Source organism: Rhineura floridana, chromosome 6, assembly GCF_030035675.1.
Source record: "Rhineura floridana isolate rRhiFlo1 chromosome 6, rRhiFlo1.hap2, whole genome shotgun sequence".
Taxonomy (NCBI): Eukaryota; Metazoa; Chordata; class Lepidosauria; order Squamata; family Rhineuridae; genus Rhineura; species Rhineura floridana.
In genome coordinates this window covers 124,431,323-124,453,547 of record NC_084485.1, presented here as the reverse complement: position 1 = coordinate 124,453,547, position 22,225 = coordinate 124,431,323, and the positions used below count along the sequence as shown (strand labels likewise).

The 22,225-nt window shown below is 41.4% G+C and overlaps 1 protein-coding gene across 7 annotated transcripts in view; it reads right to left on the bottom strand.

The window, feature by feature from the left end:
• DPYD (dihydropyrimidine dehydrogenase) overlaps positions 1 to 22,225 on the bottom strand; it is an 829,935-nt gene that overhangs the window by 404,927 nt on the left and 402,783 nt on the right. For all 7 annotated transcript variants that reach the window (XM_061633709.1, XM_061633711.1, XM_061633708.1 and 4 more), the window contains one exon: positions 9,540 to 9,724. In XM_061633709.1, coding sequence (XP_061489693.1) covers positions 9,540 to 9,724 — 185 coding nt within the window. The remainder of the gene's footprint in view (positions 1 to 9,539; positions 9,725 to 22,225) is intronic.

Sequence of the window (22,225 nt, the reverse complement as noted above, 5' to 3'; positions counted from 1 at the left end):
ATCCAAAACAAAAAAACAAAAAACAAAAAATAAAATAAAAAACCACAAAAGAAAATAGTGACTAAAAGCATGTTTGACACATGTACAAGAGTTTGCATCCTACAATTTCTACCATAATGCCTAAAGATAAATAGACTAAAAAAAGGGGGGCATAATTTTTATCCTCGGTTGCTAGACAACATCTCTAGTACTATGGGAATGAAAATTCCTGCCTACTTGATCATTTTACTTGAGATATATGTTTAGCAGTGACCAAGGGAATCCTGTGGATGTACAAGAGCCATCATAATAATGCTCCATAGGAAAACATTAGGTTATCATAAGAACATAGGAAGCTGCCTTGCACTGAGTCAGACTTTTGATCTATCTAGCTCAGTATTGTCTGAGGTGACTGGTAGCAGCTCTCCAGGGTTTCAGAGAGGTGACATTCCCAGCCTGAATCTGGAACCTTCTGCATACAAAGCAGTTTCTCTAACCACTGAGCTATGGACCTTTCCCAACAAAAGGAGCAGGATAACTTCATGCTTTGTTGACATTGCTTTGTGGCCAGTCCTGATTGCTCAGATCGACCTCTGCAGCAGAAATGTAGGAGCTAACTCCTGAGCATGTAAAATGAACAAAGCAAATTCAGGCTACAAGTGAGAGAATGTCATTTTTGTCCCCTCCCCATAAAATAATAAAACTCCCTCCAAGTAAACTAAAAATGTAAAAAGGTAGCACACATCATGGCGAAAGGGCTTAGCCTTGCTCCACTCCTTGTTAGGGCCAGCATCAGGGCTAAAACATGATTGGTACTTGTCAAAGTAAACATGACTGGTACCTGTTTATCTCATTTCTACCCCACCTTTCTATAAAAATAATCATGATGTCTTGCACTCATTGAAACAACAAACGAACAATAACAACACGTACACTAAAAGCCAATTTACTGGAGATGTTATAAAAAGAACAGCAGCTGTTAAAAACAGTTAAAAGGAGCCTCTGAAGAGGAATAGTGTACAAGTGAATCCATGTGGGGTGGGGTAGAGGGGGGGAAGATGCTACCTTCTCGCTGTTACTGAACCACCTTCAGGTCCCAGAGGGGGTAAGCAAGAGAGTAACGGCAGCCGAAAAGAGGGCACCTCCAGCTTTCCCCCTAGCAAGCAAGTAGATATGGGCAAGAGCAGTGAGGAGGGCAAGGGCCTAAAGAGGGAAGGGGGTTCACATGGGTGGCACTTTGCCCAACAGCCCTTCAAAACTTGAGCTGGTGCTGTGCTCGTTTTCTGCTTAACATCTCCCTCCAGTTTGAAGTGGTACAGCCCATTCTATCACTCCACAGTTCTCACCCTGGCTAACGTGCCTGAGAGAGCTAGTTTGCGCCAATATTTTGTAAGCCTCCCTATCTACATCTTGCTCATTGTTCTCCCAAGGACACTGCATGGCATGGTAAGTAATGCATTTGCCTCCTACATCTCTCTTTAAAAAATGAAACATTATACCAGCATTCTTTCTTCTTCTTCTTCTGTATTTCCAGTTTTTGTAGCAAAATTCCCCTACATCTATGCACCTTATTGACCCGCTCCTTTTCAATCTGCCCCCGCAAAAGATTTCTATTCTTCCCCCCCCTTGTACTTCCATTGCTTTGTCTCGTCTATTATTTATTATTTAATTCTGTAATTGCATTATTTACAGTCAGGGATGCATTTTGTATGAAAGTCTCTATTTAAATTAAAATTGTATTGCATTGCAGTACATTATGCTCTGGCTCTGGATTCTTCAAGTGATTCAACAGCATTTTCTAAAGAGATGCACTTATTCACCTTACAAAAACACAATAAGGAAACTTAAGGATGAGAATTAATACTGATTTCCCCATCCCACCTCCAAATAACTTGTGCTTAAATTATCTCTGAAATATTTCAAACAGGCAACCCTACATAAATGAGAAATTCCTGGCAAACCAGATATAAAAATTTGCACATTATTTATTTACTGAGGAAGAATATTTTTACATAATATAACATTAAGGAAGAGCTCTTAAAGCCACACTGAGGTAAATCCCCAATGGAAGCTTCTATGTGCCAGCAATGAATTTGGTCCCTCCATTGTTTGTTAAGTTCCCAATTATCTTACCGTCTTAAGAGGGATAAAATACACACAGAATCTCAGACGTGGAGAGAAATGGCCCTCTAGATTTTGTTAAGACTCTATCAATCCCAGCCAGCATGGTAATGATGAGACATAATGGGAGCTGCAGTCCAGCAACATCTGGAGGGCCACAGGTTCTCCTTCCCTTCTATACTTTAAAAGGAGTGGTGGTGCTTTTTCTTTTCTCTCTCTCTCTTTTTGGTTGGACACAAGTTGTGGGTAGCACTTTCCAATAATAACCTATAGTTTCTGTACTGCCATATTGAAAATGCTGTAACTACACATCATTAACTAAAAGCTTGATGAAACTGGCAGGCTGAAAGGTTTGCTTTCTCATGTATTCAAGAGCATGCCAATCTGCTTCATGAATATATAGTTTAATCTCAAGCTGGAGAGGTTGCAACAGTAAGAGCACAGCAGAGGAACGTACACATGTAGATGAAAAAGACAGAGAGCACAGTATATTAGCCCTTGCAAAAAGAATAAACCAAAACTACGATGCCTTGACTGGCCTCTAAATTACAACTCTCCCAAAATAATGCTCCAAATCCAACAACTAAAATTGCATGTGGTCCCAATACTGGCAAAGCGATTGCCAAATTATAGTAATCGCTGCCACAGCAACCAGATTTTACTGAGACCATACACCCAAATAAATGCCTCGTGGCTACCCATTCATCTAGCAGCTGGAAAGATGACACTTGACATTTGGAAACTTTCCTGTGAAGATTGCTGCAAGGCTTTTCCCATTAGCTTCATGGTGAGACAGTAAGGTCGAATAAGCTCCTTCAAAACCTGAAAAGGGTAACGGAAACACTCTAATATTAAGCCTGCTTGATCTAAAATTCCAATTGACAAGCTTTTTCCAATTGTCAGATTTACTCCAATGCTTTTAGTATATTCCATGGGAAATGTGTGCTTTATTGTGCGGATCTAAGTCCAACAAGGCATACGTGGAAGAAAGAGTGAGGCACTTAAACTCAAAGGGCTGGTTCATATTTCACTCAGCAGAGGCGTCTGCCACAGTGCACATCATAAAGGGGTGAAGGGGAGATGCCTAAAGAGTATTCTGAAGGCAGATGATACAGTTCCATAACTGAAGCTAAGGAGACCTGGCCTATAACAGTATAAACTGCCTGGACGGGAGACTGGCTGGGAACTCTGAGTTCCTCAGAGGAACGGGTGGGCATGATATATCACACAGGCACCACCTCTGTTGTCTTTTTGGAGCTTACTGAAGACCTTGCTCTTCCAACCAGGCTTTTAAGGAGAGATCTTTTCTCAGTCTATATCTATGTTAGAACTGTCTTTAAGATGTTTTAAAGATGTTGTTTGCCACTCTGGGAGGAATGGCAGGATATAAATTTAATAAATAGATAAATAAATAAAATGGCTGTGAACACCTGAGGGTCATCTGCTAGGAAACAATGGCCAATTTGTTCTCCAGTACACATCCACAGATGTCCTCTTTATGCTTTGTATATTTTGATGATGTTCCCTAGGACAAAGGTGTGTAAACACTGCAGACATGTCTGCCAGACACAGCGTGAATCAGCCCACAGTTGTCTAATATTTGACACACTAGTAAAGAATACCAACACTGTTTTGTCTTTATTTTGGTGCCCCAACGCACACACAGGCATCCTCTAAAAAAGCAGGAGCATCAATGTTGGAGAAAGCTCCAGACGCTCATTAGTCTCTCTCTGTGTGTGTGTGTGTGTGAGCATGTACACACACACACCAATTCTCCAACACTTCAATACAATTGGGCAGCCCCATGTCTTACAAAGTTCTGGGTTTTCAATTGAGTCCTTTGGAATTTTGGGTTGAACAGCAGTTTACTAGTAGTGCCTTGGAATAGTCCACGTGTGGGGAGGTTAACAGTTAAAAGAACTGCAATATGTGCTGCAGGTCAGCTGAACACCAGACAAATGTGTACACAAAACCCATGACATTATAGAAAAGGGAGGAGGGTCTTGACTTCTGTATTACAAAACCTTCAGACCCAGGCCTGGTGCCAGTGGTGGCCCAGATGGTCCCTGGCCAAGGGCCCTGTGGCCTTAGGGTGGGAGGGTGGCGCTCCTGCTCCATGGCAGAATTGGGTCATGCTCAGCACCTTGGACAGCTCCTTGAATGTTCAGACAAAAACCCTGAGTGGATTCCACTGTCCCACTGACAGAAAACAACCACCTGCCACTGGATCTTAGCCTGGACACAAGCTGGGAAGCAGGCAGGCAGTTAAACAGGTATACATGGAGAGGTAATCAGAGCTCAGTCTGAAACTGAATGGCAATATGTTTGGACTGAGGAGCCAGGCCAGAGCCAGCCACTGTATAAGCTGAGGTGGAATCCTCTTGGTCCCTCATATCATCTGAACCCTGTTGATCTGGTAGCTGTAATATCACCCCCAGACTATATGCAGAGGTCTAAAGTAGAGGTCTAAAGTGGAGCAGGACAGTAGCTCCCTCCTCTGGTAAGCTGATCATCACAGCACACAGAGTAAGGTGTCAGATACCACAGCTAAAGTGCCTAGTTTGAGGCTTTGGTGCCTTACAACTTCCTGGCTCTCAGTTAAAACTCTTTGTTGTCACACCATACCAGCTCCACTAAATGCTCACTGGCATCTGGCTATCATCATAGAGATGCTATTTTTCCTGGTAACTACTCCATTGCAAATAGGTACTCCACTGCAATAACAGCCATATTGAAATTATTGGAGGATTTCCCCTTTTTCCAATACTTGAAAAAGCAACACACCAAGCAGCTAACCTTCTTCCACTCCCAAACTGTTCCTCTAAAATGAAATGAGACTCCACAGAAATCTTTTCAGATTTTTGAGCAGCTCACTTTATATAATCTGGAATATTCTGATGGAGGCTTTCTTCCAAAAGCTACGATCTGAGGCAAATTCCACCATGTATATAATAATGTCCCTATCTTTACCACCACCACCACTCTAAAAGCAGCATTTGTAGCATCTACCTCTGCCATTTTAAATTTACATTCCTCTAACGTCCCTGGATTGACGTACTGTAGATAGAGGCTCTTACACACAGACTGATGGCATACAGGCAAGTGGGTCTAATTTGGCATAAGCATTTTGCCTCAAAGCATTCAGTGCAATCTCCACTGAAATGAAGCAGAGCTAGGGCCAGTGGAGAAATTTAAAGATCATGATCTAGATGCTGTAAACTACCCTGTGAATGATAACCAAGGCTGCATCTTCCTAAACATTCTAACAAAATAATATTGCTGGCATCTGGCTGCAACTTCAACTTCTGCTCCTTTTTATATTCTCGTTGAATAAAAATTGATCTCTTCTCTCTCTCACTCCTCCACCCCGTCCCATAGTTTTAACTATGCAGAAGTGAGAAGCATCTCTCTATCCTTCTATGCCACAGTATTGCTGGGTAACTGTTCGGTTAAAATGAAATGGAATGAGGAATACTGACTATTCACGCTGGGGAAAAAAGGAATAATATTACCCCCCCAGTCTGAATAGCCATTTCTGAATAGCAGTGCCATCATTTCACCTAAGACAAAGGCTTGATGGAGCCAGAAAAAAATGGACTGTTATCCCCCCCCTCCCTAAATGTGGGAACTGTAGTGTATTGGCCCTCCAGGCTTGCCATACCAGGAACTGCTGCATCAGCCCCAGGCTGTGGCAGTTTCAGTTCCAGGCCTGCCTTACAAGCAGCACCATGCTGTGGGCCTTGTTCTCTGTATATAATTAGTTATAGTAAAGTTCCTGTTACTGTTTAGATCCTCTGTGTGGCCTCTTCCTTCATGATACTTTTCAGGAACAGCCACATTTCACAGAAAGCATACTATATTTTCTTTTTGAACCCTGCGTCATTCCTGGCTTGGCTTGATTCGTTTTCTGGCTGGGCAGGTGTTATGTAGGAGATCTGAGAAATGTTAAACCAGGCTCCCATGCACCAGAAGGATCACAAAACGTCATTTTCTCTACCCTTTTGCTTCTATTACCCATGTGGCATATTCCATTAAGACATCTTGAACTCAGCAAACTGATGCCAGCTTGTTTCTTTTTATCTTCTTGTCTGCTCTGCAAAAGAATTATATGATGCAGAGTTGCCACTTTCCACAAACATAAACATATGTACACACAGCACACAGCTTTCTCCGCTATGTTCAGCTTTCAGTGCAAGAGTCTTTCCCCCCACTTTAACCTACATCACAAAGTCCTCCTCCTCCATTTTCTATTCTAAGATGTATGGCAAAGAGGTGAAAGAGTCTTGTGGCACCTTAAAGCTTATGCAAACACTTGCTTAAGCTGCAGCAGACTAACATGTCTACTCTCTGTAAGTGGCAAAGAAATGCTCAGTAAATCAGGGATGTGATACCCGTGGCCCTCCACTTGTTGTCCAGGTCCCATCAGCTCCAGCCTGCATGGCCAATGATGAGGGAAGATGGGAGTTGGTTCGATAACTTTTGAAGTGCAACTGCTTCCCCAGCACTGCTTCAAATCTTCTTTTGTGCTACTTCCTAAAAGTGATTCCCAACCCTTTGTTACAAAATGGGCACGTAAAGATGATATGTTGGCAAAATACATGCATACTGCTTCATAACATCCCAAATAAATTCTCTTGACTGACACAAAAGTATGCTTTTTATTCTACATCAAATGGCTTTGGAAAGGAAATCTCTAACAAAAAGGAATATCTGAATTTTTATATTACAGTTGTGAAGGAAATTGATGTACCCATTCTCCTCCCTGTGCCCAAGAGGGCCACTTTTGAAGTCAGGAGGGAAGGAAAATGGTGGCATGGTTGTTGTATTAACTTAAAAGATAAGGTCTATTTCTAAAAACAAAAAACAGAACCACAAATCCCAAGATAAATACACAGTGTATGACCATATGGACTAAATATGTGGTTTTAGGTGCCATGACAAAAAATAGCTGCTTTTCAACATAGAAACAGCTAGTTGGTGAAACACTAAGTTGAGTGGTGCTCTTTACACTAGACTAATCAATGCACAGGGAGAAGCCTCAGACCTCTCTGACAAGTGCCTATAGCTATATGGCATGACCCACCTCATGCACTGAGAACCATTGCTCCAATTACTTATCTACTGAAAATTTGTTTAAGAGGGACTGCCAACCTTTTTTGGCCAGTGGGCACATTTGGACTCTATAAAAAGTGCCATGGGCACCAGTCACAAAATGGCTGTTGTGGGGGTAACACAAAATGGCTGTTGTTGGGGTGGCATAACAGAAATGGCTGCCAAATCTAAAACAACAGAAAACAGATAGGACCACAAAATGGTGTGTGGTCTCTCCCCATTAATGGGAAAAAAGACACCAATATCAGCCATGCCACACTTGCTCAGAGAGAAGTTGCACATCTTTGCACATATTCTCTATTCAGAACAGAAGGGAGGGTGGGTATCCAAATCTTGGCACCCAATCAAATGTAGGCATGTTTAAGGTTTTGTGTTCAGTACAGGAGAGGTTTAGCCAGTGCATATAGGAACTAAGCATGACAAATTCAAATTCTCTCAAGCATTGAGGATTTTTGAAGGGATATTTATTGAGTCTTTTTGTGGGTGCCACAGGAGGTACTGGTGGGCATACTAGTGTATGTGGGCGCTGTGCTGGCAACCCCTGGATGGCAGGGATTTGGACTAATCCAGTGCATAAAGAAGATAATGGTCTGCAAAGCATTGGCTAAAAACACTCCTCTTATCAGCAGATACTGCTTAAACAACGTTCCTGGTCTAGGATTTTGATGCTTTTAAAAAAAATATGTAAAAAGAGAGCTTCGGCTATGGGGCGGTATACAAATGCAATAAATAAATAAATAAAATACTGACAACATTATGAGAGATGGGTCTTATTTTGTGTATAAAAGACAGGAAATGTTTACACACTTTAAAAACTATTCACTAGGGTTTTTTTTTTTAAAAAAAAACTCTCTCCACCAGCATTCAGTATTTATATAAGGGTGCTTTTCAATCTGAATAGTTAAAAAAGGAATTTTCAGGATCACTTTTCAGTTACAAGCTATTGAAAAAAGCAAGATCACAGTATTTTCTACTTCTTTTTCATTAATGGCCTCCTTTTTTATCATCTGCTGCGTGATACAAACCGCATCTGTCTTATGACTTGTTTACCACCACAGGAAGGCCTATTTGAGGCAGCATAAAGCAAAGAGCAGGACATATGAGCCTCTCAGCACTAGTCAGAGGAATTGTTCCTTCACCTGCTTGAGCTCATTCCTGATACAATTGTTTTTACTTGTATACATTTCTGTCCACAAGCAAGGGCTCTCTGCCTTTCTCCTGTGGCTTCTTGTGTGACTACCATTTTCATCTGACAGGTAGGCAGCTTTATTTGTGTAGGTGCCCTTGTTTTGGATGTGTATTTTAGAAAGTAATGGTGTGATCACATCCTATACATAATAATTTCTGCCCAAGCTGACAAAGCTAAAAGTATTTTTTTAAACCACAAAACAAAACCTTCCATGCTGTTCAAAATGCTGTGCTGTTTTAATATTTATAAGCTGTTCTCCCCTTCAATTACTTGAGTAAAATGTATTATGCAGTATATTATGCATTAAGTTGTATCGCCTTTGGGTACAAATAAGAACTGTTAACCAATGAGAATTGCTTTTACTTAACATAAAAAAAAATCACACTACCTTCTCAATAATAATCTACCCCTCCCTCATTCTCCTGTAGATTCTGTATCTTACTTGTGGTGGGGAACCTGTGTCCTTCCATAAGTGTCTTGCAAGATCAGATCAAATGCTTAGCTGGTCCAGTATTCTGTTCCCACAGTGACCAATCAGATGCCTATGGGAAGCCCACCAGCAGGACATGAGAACAATATCACTCTCTCGCTCATAATCCTCAGCAATTGGTATTCAGAGGGTATGACCCTGGAGGTAATACAGCTATCATGACTAGTAGCCACTGATAGCCTTATCCTCCATTAATTGGTCTAATCCCCCTTTAAGGTCGCTCAAGTAGATTGCCATCACTGTGGGAGCGAATACCATATTTGAAGCATGCCCTGACTGAAGAAGTATTTCCTTCTGCATCTTTCACCATTCAGCTTCATTGGATGACCCCTGGTTCTAGTATTATGAAAGAGGGAGACAAACGTTTAGTTATCCATAATTACCATTGTCCCTGACAATTGGCCATGCTGGCTGGGACTAATGAGAGCTGTGGCTGAATAACATCTGGAGGACCACAGGGTTCCCATCCCTGATCTAAGCTTTCCATTAATTACTCAGTTGTCAGATTTGTAACTTATCCATCTCCATGGAATCCCACTACATCAGAACTGATTATTGACATCCTAATAAGTTTGGGAAAGAGGAGGAAATGTGTACCCAACAGGAGAAATCAAGGCAAAGCCAGAGAATGCTCCATTGAAAACTCACCTGTATGTATCTGTGCATGTACCAGGAAGCTTGCTTTCCGTCATTCACTGATTCCACTGTAGTGTTGGCCAGTCCACCAATATCACCTCCTGCAAAAATCCCTGGCTCGCTTGTTTGCATGGTCTCTTGATCAATTTCAGGGAGACCCCACCTGTTAAACTTGAGAGGACTCAGAGCTTCTCTTACTGTTTGGAACAAAAAGAGGGGATGAGGAGGAACAGGAAAAAGGTGATAGAGACATCTACTATATATTGTGAAAAATTGACTGTACACTTACATATTTGGACACCTATTAAATTATCTTAACCAAATTTTGCATGATGGTTCCTGAAGTCAAGGAGCAGTTTTTTGTCTATTTTTGATACCAGTGGATGCCATTTTGAAACAGAATGGCAGACTGCATCCTTAAAAACTGCACTGGACAACACTTAGTCATCATAACAATTTGGCACAATGGTTCTTGAGATCACAGAGCAGGTTATTGTCTATGTTTGGATACCATTTTTATGGTTCTGCCATTTTGAATCAAGATGGTGAACTTATTATCAGTGTGGGTTGCTGTTGCTTTCTTAGAATTCTCGAGCAATGCCAGACTCTCCCCACTAGTAACTAATAGGCACAACCACACTTAAAATGATGTATACCAGTGACTCGCAGGTTGAACCACAAACTTCAGGGTTTGAGGCTGAGACCTAGCTTAGTGAGCTACTGTGGACTGTGTGTGCTCAGGCCTCAAAACACTGCTCAAGTACAGAAAAGAAGGATGGGCAACAGCATTGATTCCCATGATGATCAGGCAGCATGTATCCTCTACTGGTCTAGTTTGATATACAGCATAAATTCTAGGATCTTGACATCCTCCCTTTGTTGTGTCTGAAAAACAGCATGTTCTGCTTAGTGTTGGTGCTCAAGTTTAGAATTAGGGCAGTTATAATGACCAATGTAAGAATTTTCTCCTCCCCTGGGCAAATTACAATAAAGATTTCGCACTGCTCATAATGTGTTAGCTAACACCAGTCCTTGTTGCTCTAGCTGTCCCCTTCTCTTCCCACAAAATCTACCTGATGGCAGCTGTGGCAACAGGCAAAGGATTTCTTCAAATCCTCTAATCTTAATCATGGAAAGCTAGCTTTTTAAAAAAAGCAAACAAACTAATAAACAAACAATAGTTGTAATAAATTGAACCAGGGAACAATGAAACAAATAAATAAAATGGCAAAAGAATGGAAGATTGTTCTCTTGCTCATGATAAAAAAATCTTAATTTTAAAATAATGTCATTTGCTCTTTTATAGTTTAAAATTCAGAATGATCTATCATTTAAAATGCACTCGCTCTTTAATTTAACTTCATACTAAAGTACATTTTAATATTATTTTAGCACATCTTGATATCCTGCATCAAACTGAATGATTTTTATGTAAGTATTATGGCGTGCAGGTTTTTCTCCCCTAAATGATGGGGTGGGGGTTAGCATCCCTTGGGGACATACCACACACAGATGCAGATTGCTAAGGTCAATTAAACTGATGTAGTTGTGCTGTCATATATGTAAAAGAGAATCCTGCTAGTATATTTCTCAGTTGTCATATGCAGTGTCAAAGATGTGTTCTGTTTTTACAAGAGATGAGCACAGGCAGCTGTGTTTTGCCTTGGGAAACCCTCTGTAAAGTCAAAACTATCATTATAGGAAAGGATCAGATTTCCATAATTTCCTGTTCTCTATTTCCACGTCAGTGAGTTAAATAATGGGATAGAGGGCAACCATGTGTCAAAGGCTTGTTAGAGACAGAAAAGGGACAAATGAGGGTTTCCTTAAAAAAATATTTTCTGAAAAATGGGCTTTTAGGATGGATCTGAAGGAGGAAAGGTAAGTGATGCTTTTTTTAGATATACTACTATTCCATAGAGGTTATATGCAGGTGCATGGTCAAGAAACTTTTGCTGTAGCTGATCCAGTGGTGGAAGAGGTAAACCTCGAGACTCTTCAGCTTGGAGATGTTGTGGTGAAGAAAGTCAAACTATCTGCTCATCAGCTAGTTGAGCAAATTTTAACTATGTGCATAGTTCCTTTGGATCACTACCACCAGTGTGAATGAAAACACCAAGAAATCTGTTGGGGTGGCAGTGAGTGGGGAAATGAAGTACAGATTGGATTTAGACCCTCACACAGGCGCTATCTCAAAATACACTGGAAGGAATAATTAAGCTCTGTATCTTATTTTTTTATATAGTAAACAAAATGCTATTATAACAAATTAGTATGAATGCCACATAGGGACTGCTAATGCTGATAATGCCAAGGCATGGAACATTTTGAAATCCTGAATGCTAAGATAAGGCACTGATGGCTTAGACAAAAATCCCAGGAAAAGAAACTGCTTTGCATGTGTCACCAGCTAATTTTAAAACTGGAAATACTGTGTCACTTTCAGGATCAGAAGTGATTAGTCTCCTTTAAAGTCCCACTGCTTGCAGAAAACTAAACTAAACTGAAATAAACGAAGTATGCATTTGGTCATGTCTGCTAAAATAATTTACAAAGTGCCAAGACTAGATATTTTTTCTCCTGGTATCTGAATACAAAACAGCTAAGTTTAATACTGTATAGTTGTAAGCATAAAATAAAGAGGACCAAACTGTGCAGATAATTTACTAGAAACTTTACGGCACTTCACAGGGGTTGGAGAACTGTAGCTCAGTGATGATGGCAATAAGGGAAATTTGGCTAATTATACTATTTGTGGTGCAGTGTAGTGGTGTAATGTGTTGGACTAGGGCCTGGAAAGCCAGGGTTCAAATCCCCACCCAACCTTGAAGCTTACTGGGTGACCTTAGTCTGACCTAACCTACCTCACAGGGCTGCTGTTAAGGATAAAATGAGAAAACGGAGAACCATGTATGCCATCTTCAGATCTTTGGGGAAAAGGTGGGATACACACACAAAAATAAATAAATATTTACTAATTGCATTTTTATCTTACTTTTCTCCTAAGGTACTAATGGTGACATACATGAGGTTATTCTGTTTTAACCTAGCAACCCTGTCCAGGAAACTGAGATGAGTGACTTGCCCACTACACTACCCTATGAAACTTGGTTAGCCCCCAGCAGCTAGGGTGTGGAACATTATATCATCATCATCAACAATAACAATAACAATAATAATTTAGATTTATATCCCACCCTTCCTCCTAATAAGAGCCCAAAACATATACCAGGGAGACCCGGGTTTGACTTTTTGCTTACCCACAAAAGCTTACTGGGTGATTTTGGGCCAATCACTGTCTTTCTATCTAACTACCTCACAAATTGTTGTGAGGATAAAAATGGGGAGATCATGTACGCTGCCTTGAGTTTCTTGGGAAGGGTATGATTGAAAAAATGTAACAAACAAACAAATCAGTTAAGATTCTCAGGCCAATATCAGCACAGGCTAGTTTGGTTATGTCTCATAACAGTTTGGAAAGAACATATCTCAGGACCATCTGGTAAAAATGCACAATGAATAGCTGAGAAAATAAAGATAAATGGTTGAGTTCTGAAGTGAACCTGACTGGCTAATACTACTACCTATGTCAGAAACAGGACTTGAAACTTAAAGGTTGCAGTGTATGAGGCTCCTGTTCAGGATGCCAGCCATCCAGACCTTCTTTCAGGACACTCCATCCCATTCCTTCTCCCTCCATTTTTCAGTCCCCTCCCACACACTGAACATTCCATACTCAGCGAGCATACTCAGTCCTCAGTGAGCTGTTTTTGTCTTTTTTCCTTCCTCTTGTGAGTTTTTTTTTTTTTTTTTGTATTTTGGTTAAGTTTTCTTCGGGAGGGGAGGGGAATCCAACCGTACTCTTTTAAGAGTACATGTACTCTTTTTGAGATGGTGCAACAGCATACTCTTACTTTTCACTTATCAAACCAAATGTACTCTTTTTGAAATGACCAAATGATGGTAACCATAGAGGGGATGCTTCTACAAACCTTGGTGTTTCCACAACCCTCTTGTGCATTGGTGGTGCTGTTTTGCTTGCATAAACAATAGAAAATAATGAGTTTACTACAGTATTGTTATAGTACTACAAGGCAAGAAGAGAGAATTTCAAGTAGGCAAAAGGATAATTGTGTATTATAATAATCACATTGATCACGTAACTGGTTAATTCATTATCTGCAGACACAGAATCACAGAATTGTAGAGTTGGAGGGGGCCTATAAGGCCATGGAGTCCAACCCCCTGTTCAGTGCAGGAATCCAACTTAAAGCACACCCAAATGGCTGTTCAGCTGCCTCTTGAATGCCTCCAGTGTTGGAGAGCCCACCACCTCCCTAGATAAGACATGAATCTTAATTTAAAAATATTAGTGGATATTGAAGTGAAATGCCACTACCCTAGATCCATGTGATCAGATTTGTCATAACAGCATTGTGGGGAAAAGTCTGGGAAGAAGTTGCTTTGATTTCACCATCAGGAAATGTTGGCACTGATTTCCCTATCAGGAAAGCACATTCTACTGCAGTGGCAACTTATATTCTTCCAGCAGCATCTGAAAGCCCATCAGCACTGCATGTAAGACAACAGCTATGTAACCTGAGCAGATCATTCTGATTGGACAACAGCACACAAACATTACCAAGAGATACCAGGACAAATGCAGAAGCCAAAATAATTTTGTATACTACATTATAGTTCAAACTGCTGTGTTCATTGAGCAAATAGACACAAATGGGAAAGCATCAACCAATTATACACCACTTGAGGGGGGAGAGCCACCAGTAATATTAAGATATATCGGAAAGCTAAAAAATATTTTAATTAGCAAAACAAATCAAATGGAAAAGATTCCTCAAATAAAGCTTTAAAAGTGACACAGTGTGTGCTTGACTGCCATTACTAATTACGTATCCATGTAATGTGTGTTCAATTTGGGCTTATTTAAATAGCAGAAATGCTCATTAGCTGCAGTATTTCTGTGAAGCCTCAGTAAACAGTTTAATGGTATTTTATGTTTAAACAATTTCATAAGTTCCTGTAATTTTGGCGTTTGCAGCTCATTAATGTTATTTTTGATATACATCTTACAGACTTCTTTCACTGAAAGTTGGCAGTAGCCCTTGACTGCAGTTGGGAAATACAGTGACCTGCTTAAGGGGGGGAGGAAAGGAGAGGATAACTATTACTTTACACACTCTCTTTACACAATGATCCAGTTTAGCTGTTGTGTTGTGAAGACAAAAATCCTTTAAAAGTTCACTTGAAAGGGAGGAGAAAAACCACTTGGGAGTCTAAATTGAATGGCTTCATCAGAGAATTTTATCTTGTTGTACACCACCCTGGGAGCTGTTAGCTATAGGGCGGTTTAGAAATGTAATTAAATAAATAAATAATAATAAATAAATTAAAAGCAGATCAACAAGCTTATTTCTGACCCCTAGCTGTAACAAGATACAGCAGTGGTTCAGCTAGGTATGGGTGGGCAAATATATCCATTTTGGTTTGTCTCAGTTTTTCCAATCTTAAGTTCAGTTTGCCACATTTCCACATCAGTTATGAAAATTTATCAGCATTTTAGTGCACATTTCTCCTAATACACACATTTATATATAACTTCGCCTAATATACACATTTTTGCAAAACAATGTTCCTGAATATAATGCATTTTTGTATATTATTTTCACTATATGCATTTCTATGCACATTTTATCCCAGTATATGTATTTTTGTACATATTACTTGGCTGGAGAACTGCATTGCAAAATTCAGAAAAGTCATAGTTTTTGGAACGCGCATTGATTTGGAAAGTGTAAATTAAGTAAGTTCACTTTTAAATGTGAACTGAGCCAAATTTCCCGCCATCCCTAGGCCCTGGACTTAATGGTCTTATGCAAGCACCCCTTCAGATGGCCATGTGTATTGTTTCAGTTGTAAAGCTCACAAATAACATTTCTTTCCACAAGTGCCATTCCATGCTTTACAACTGCTTTTACATTCCTGATATGTTAAAGCAAGCAAGCAAACAAACAAACAAAACAATTTGCCAACCCTGAGAGAGAGAGAGAGAGAGAGAGAGAGAGAGAGAGAGAGAGAGCATGTGCAGTTTGGCATTTTACAAAACTCACTGAAATTATAGCATTGTCATGACTACATGAATAAAATTGAGTTTGTTTCTTCTGTTAAACACATAACTGGGGAATAAGCATCATTTTGCCAAAGTAAAAAATAACAAAATGAGCATCTGCAACCAAGTGCACATCTCTGGTCAGCTGCACCAACTATATATTTTTTCCAAAGTAAGTCTCAGCAAAATGGTACTTCGTCTCCCTCTCCTTTCTTCACATGCCCCCCAATCTGTTCTGGGGACCCTCCATCCCTCCAGAACATATTTGATACTGGGGACATGGGGGGCATGGGAAGAGGAAGTTCCGTTGTGCAGATGGAAGTCCTTCAGCTAACAAGACAACTTCGCTGGATACAACCCATAGTTCTAACACATATTATCTTGTTAATGAAATTTTCAAAGGCTTACTCCAAATATGAAACTCAGTGGTGAACTTCACAGTAAAGCAGAAGCAGCTGTGTGGTGGAACAAAGTTAACTCTCCACTGATGGATTGCCCTTTAGAACATATGTATATATCTATCATTACCACAGGGCTTCAACAGTAATAGCAATCTGAAGAGATGACTTTAGCTGCCTGCATTAGCACAAACTGATGATATAGGTGGTCTACTTAGGATGTGTACTGTATGGTACTTCCACACCCCAAGCCCGTAATTCTTAGGCACCACCAGGCTTCTTCTGTCCTTTGGTTCAGTGACATGCATCCTGTGACACATTAAGGTTGTACAAACTCTTCCCTCACCTAAATTGAGAAATTTCACTAGTCTTATTGAAATTATTTTGTCTTCTCTCAAAAATATCTCAGGCATTTCTCCTGAGAAGAACCCTCAACACAGAATGCATTTCAAATTTTACCTTATGTAATACTGGAATGGCAACTGTAAAAAGTCATTGATCTTTACTGCATCACAGTCTTTCAATTTATCAAACACGTTTATTTTATTAAAGGGTATGGGTGGAGATATACATTCTCCTCTACCTAAACCTCTCCCATTCTACAACAAAGGCTCTTACCATATATGGAATGAGAAATGCCAGATGTCCAAGCTGGATTTAGAAAAGTAAGAGGTACCAGATAACATATCGCAAACATATATTGGATAATGGAACGGAGCAAGGAATTTCAGAAGAAAATCACCCTGTGCTTTATAGATTACTGCAAAGCCTCTGATTGTGTAGATCATGAAAAACTATGGAATGCTTTAAAAGAAATGGGGGTGCCACAACATCTGATTGTCCTGATGCACAACCTATACTCTGGACAAGAGGCTACTATGGCTAATATGGAGAAACTGATTGGTTCCCCATTGGAAATGGTGTGAGACAGGGGTGTATTTTATCACCCTAATTGTTGACTCTATATGCAGAACATATCAACTTTAAAGAGGGACTGAACCAAAATAAAGGAGGTATGAAAATTGGAGGGAGAAATATCAATAATTTAAGATATCCAGACGATACCATACTACTAGCGGAAACCAGTAATGGTCTGAAATGAATGCTGGTGAACGTTAAAGAGGAAAGCACAAAAGTGGGACTACAGCTGAACATCAAGAAGACTAAAGTAATGACAACAGAAGATTTATGTAACTTTACAGTTGATAATGAGGACATTGAACTTGTCAAGGATTATCAATACCTTGGCACAGTCATTAATAAAAATGGAGACAATAGTCAAGAAATCAAAAGAAGGCTAGGACTGGGGAGGGCAGCTATGAGAGAACTAGAAAAGGTCCTCAAATGCAAAGATGTATCACTGAACACCAAAGTCAGGATCATTCAGACCATGGTATTCCTGATCTCTATGTGTGGATGTGAAAGTTGGACAGTGAAAAAAGGGGATAAGAGAAAAATCAACTCGTTTGAAATGTGGTGTTGCAGGAGAGCTTTGCGCATACCATGGACTGCAAAAAAGACAAATAATTGGGTGTTTGAAGAAATTAAAGCAGAACTGTCACTAGAAGCTAAAATGATGAAACTGAGGTTATCATACTTTGGACACATAATGAGAAGACCTGATTCACTAGAAAAGAAAATAATGCTGGGAAAAACAGAAGGGAGTAGAAAAAGAGGAAAGCCAAACAAGAGATGGATTGATTCCACAAAGGAAGCCAAAAACTGAACTTACAATATGTGAACAGGGTGGTTTATAACAGATGCTATTGGAGATCGCTGATTCATAGGGTCGCCATAAGTCATAATTGATTTGAAGACACATAACAACTACCTAAACAGCTTGCATGCATGCATCATCATTTATTTCTAAAACTGAGACTGCAGTAGGCAGAGTCCATTCATCTCTTGATTAATAGAAAAACTTGGTATTGTTTAAAGGGAGAAAATATACATACTCAGTTACCTAAACTTGTGTGCATTAGTATCTCTTTATTTCTAAAACTGAGACTGCAATAGTCAGGGTCCACTCATCATTCAATTAAGTCTAAGATATTTATAAGTGCTTGCCTTTTTAGGGATGACACAGCAACTCAAACTGTGTACTTCAGGACCCTAAAACTATATATATTCCTCTCTATTTGGTTCTCTATTGTACCTAACGTGGAAATAAAATACAGCATTCTGGACTCGGGTCTGGTGCCAAACTTAAGTTTATCAGTGGTCTCTTAGTAAGAGCGTATGTGATATCAACTACTAGTGAAACCTGGCAAATAATGATAAGCGTAGCTATTTACAAGGGAGGAAAACCTATTTTTGTGCAGCTATTGGGGAAATGGGGAAAAATAATAATTACAGAATAATCACATTGTGCTTCACAGCAACTGTCTAAGGCAACACTCAGCAACGTGATGCTGCACTTAAAATAGGCTTTTAAAGTAACTTGGGTTTATCCTCTTTTAAAATAATTCCAATTAAAATTATGTACCTTCTATAATGTCTAACGGGAGCACCTCATATATGATGTCACACGCATAAGGATTTTTCATATGATCATGCTTTTACCCCTCATCCTTTTGAGTTGTTCCAAAAGCATGAAAACATGTGCATATATGGCGACATACAATGCTGCTAATGAACTTTGTGCATTGTGTTGATGTTGCAGAGTGTTTATTTTCTGGAAAGGCAAAGTTGTTATTGGATGTTTAATCAACAAGACCACACCAAGAGGAACTGACGGCAATGCCCGTTTGCAGAATGCATCTGGAGTACTGAATGATGTAAAAGGAAGGAGACCTTTGACATAATGACCTAACGAACAGAAAGCATGCGTGGGGAACTGGATCCAGCTGATGGTTCCCTCAAACCCTGGTGTGCCACTTTGACAGGTGGGAGGAGCCACAACCACCTGTCAATCATCTGACATCAGGATGACATCCAGTGACCATTTTTTCCTTTGTAGCATGACAAGCCACACTATAAAGGGAAATCTAAGCCAAGTGAGACTTGAAGTTACCACCTATTACCTGACTCCAAGCCTGTTTTCTGCAGGGATCAGCTATTGCTTTTAGATTTCAATGTTATTGTATTGGTGTGTCATTTTGTGTTATTTTTTCATTTTGTACATCACCCAGAGTGGCTGGATGGCCAACCAGATGGGCGACTAAGAAATCCAATAAATTAAATTAAATTGAGCAACCAAGCTCCCCATGGCAAACACACACCTGATCCAGTTGTCTTGGAGTCACCACCAATCAGCGGAAAGGTGGTGATTTCAAGCATGCTGGAGTTCCCCATGCCTTGCTTTGGGTAGGGGTCAGCTGTGTTCTTGAGGTCTCCACAGGGAACTCGGCAGCGCAGCCAATCCCAGCAGGCTTACTTTCACTACCAATCAGCTTATAGGAGGTGACAGCAAGCCTCCCTTACCAATACACAATTGGGACAGCACTTTTAAGGCTCAGTGAGGGTGCACTGCCACTTGCATCTCTACCTGCCCCACACCTGATGTTACCTGATGGCAGAAAGTGTGGGGCAGGTGGCCACTGTTTGGGCAGCTTTGGTTTATATGTGATCTATAGATTTGTTAAAATAAATAAAATAATATAAATAAAATGGCATCAAGGGCCAAATTGGGGCCTGTGCTGGGCCTAATTAGGCCTGCAGGCTGGAGGTTCCCTACCCCTGGAGGACAGCAAAGCATCAAGTAAAGTGACCTGGGTTCTAATGTTCCCTGTAAAAACAAAAACATTCCGCCTGCCTTGCTTGGCCAGGGAAGTCCAAAGAAATCAGACTGGGAAGAGTTTCCCAGCTGAAGAAACAATCCACATCAAGACGGGGGACAACTTCACTCCCTACTGAACACTGAAGTGCAAGTAGCAACTGAGAAGAAAGGAATGGACTACAAAGAATGACAGCTTAGTCATTAAGGGGCAGACATTCTCATGGCAAAAAAGGGCCCAAAGTCGCCTACTGTAGTCATTTTCTTATACTGCAATGGTTCAGTCCCTTTGAACACTGGGGAGGGGGCATAGCTCAGTGGCAGATCACATGCTTTGCATGAAAATGGCCTCATTTGTGTGGCATTTCCACACAGGGCTGGAAAAAAATGCTTCTCAGGAAGCTGAAATTCAGAAAACCCAAATCTCTTGATGACCACTCCCAAGGGCTTCATATAGATGTTAAACAGCATGGGGGACAAGATGGTACCCTGCGGCACCCCACAGAACAACTGCCACGGGGCTGAAAGATAATCACTCAAAGTTATTCTCTGAAAATGACCCTGCAGATAGGATCGGAACCACTGTAAAACAGTGCCTCCAATACCCATCTCACCAAGTCGGCCCAGAAGGATACCATGGTCAATGGTATCAAAAGCTGCTGAGAGATCAAATAAGAGTAACAGGGTCCCACTCCCCCTGTCCTTTTCCTGATAAAGGTCATCCATTAGGATGATCAAGGCCGATTCAGTCCCATAACCAGCCACGAAGCCAGACTGGAATGGGTCAAGATAATCTGTTTCATCCAAGAGTACTTGCAATTGCTGCGCCACAACCCTCTTAATCACCTTCCCTAAAAAGGGGATATATGTGACCGGGTGGTAACTCTCGCAGACAAATGGGTCCAGGCTGGGCTTTTTCAGGAGCACTCGAATCACCTTCTCTTTAAGGGTGGCTGGAACCACTCCCTCCCACAATGATGCATTAACCACACCCTGGATCCACTTGGTCAAACCCCCTCAGCAAGCTTTCATAAGCCAAAAAGGGCAAGGGTCGAGAGGACATGTTGCTGGCCACATCATTGCAAGCACCTTGTCCATTTCATCAGGCTGCATCAACTGAAACCGTTCCCAAGAAGTTGCAGCAGACTTTGCACTGGACACCTTATTGGGAACTGCAGTAGATGTGGAGGGGGCATCAAGACTGCTACGGAGGCGAGCAACTTTACCCTCAAAGTGCCTTGCAAACAATTCACAGTGGGCCTCCAAAGGGTCTAGAACTCCATTTCCTGGAGTTGATGTCAACAGCCCCCTGACGATATGGAAAAGCCCCACTGGACGGCTACTTGAAGATGCAATGGTAACAGAGAAGTGAGCCGCCTTTGCCACAGTCACCGTCACACAGTAGGCACGGTTATGATGGTTTACTCGTGCCCGATCGGCTTCACAGCACGTTTTTTGCCACTTGTGCTCTAGCCGTCATCCAGCCTGTTTCATTGCCCTTAGCTCGCTGGTGTACCAAGGTGCAGACCGGGCTCCACAATGCTGGGGAGAGCACTTGGGGGCAACCGTGTTAAGAGCCCAACGCACCTCAGTGTTCCACAGCATGACAAGGGCTTCAACAGGGTCACCTGCTCGATCTACTGGGAACTCCCCCAGGGCATTCAGGAATCCTGTGGGTTCCATTAGTCTCCAGGGGCGGACCATCTTAATCTGTCCACCACCCCTGCAGGGAAGGATCAGAGCCATAAGTCTAAGCTTCACTAGGAAGTGGTCTGACCATGGCAATAGGGTGATATCCACCCCCCTTATCTCCAGACCATCCCTTCCTCCATCTGGAGCAAAAACCAAGTTGAGGGTGTGCCCTGCCCTATGCATCGGGCTGGTGACAACTTGAGACAGCCCCATGGTCATTATGGAGGCCATGAAGTCCCGAGCTGGAACACTAAAGGCAGCCTCAGCATGGACATTGAAATCACCAGGACTTTCATTCTCAGCTCCTCCAATACCACAGCCGAGATGGCCTCAGCCAGCTCAGTCAGAGAAGCTGCTGGGCAGCAGGGTGGATGGTACACCAGCAGCAACCCTAGTTTACTGTCTCCTTGGCTCAACACCAGGCCCAGGCCCTCACAGCCAGCTCTAAGACAGAGAGGTTTCCCGATGACAGAGATGGAAGTTCTGCAGACCACAGCAACTCCCCCCCCCCATCCCTGCAGCCTGTGCTGGTATTGCACTGAGTATCCAGGTGGGCAAAGCTGGGTCAGATCAACTCCTCCCAGCTCACCCACCCAGGTCTCGGTAATGCACACCAAATCGGCACCTTCATCCACGATCAAATCATGGATGAGTGTGGTCTTCTTGTGTACCAATCTGGCGCTAACAACACACACAGGCCAGTGGGCACAGCAGATGAGCAACGAGGAACCCATCCATGAGAGGAGTGGCAGCAAGGAACAAGGCG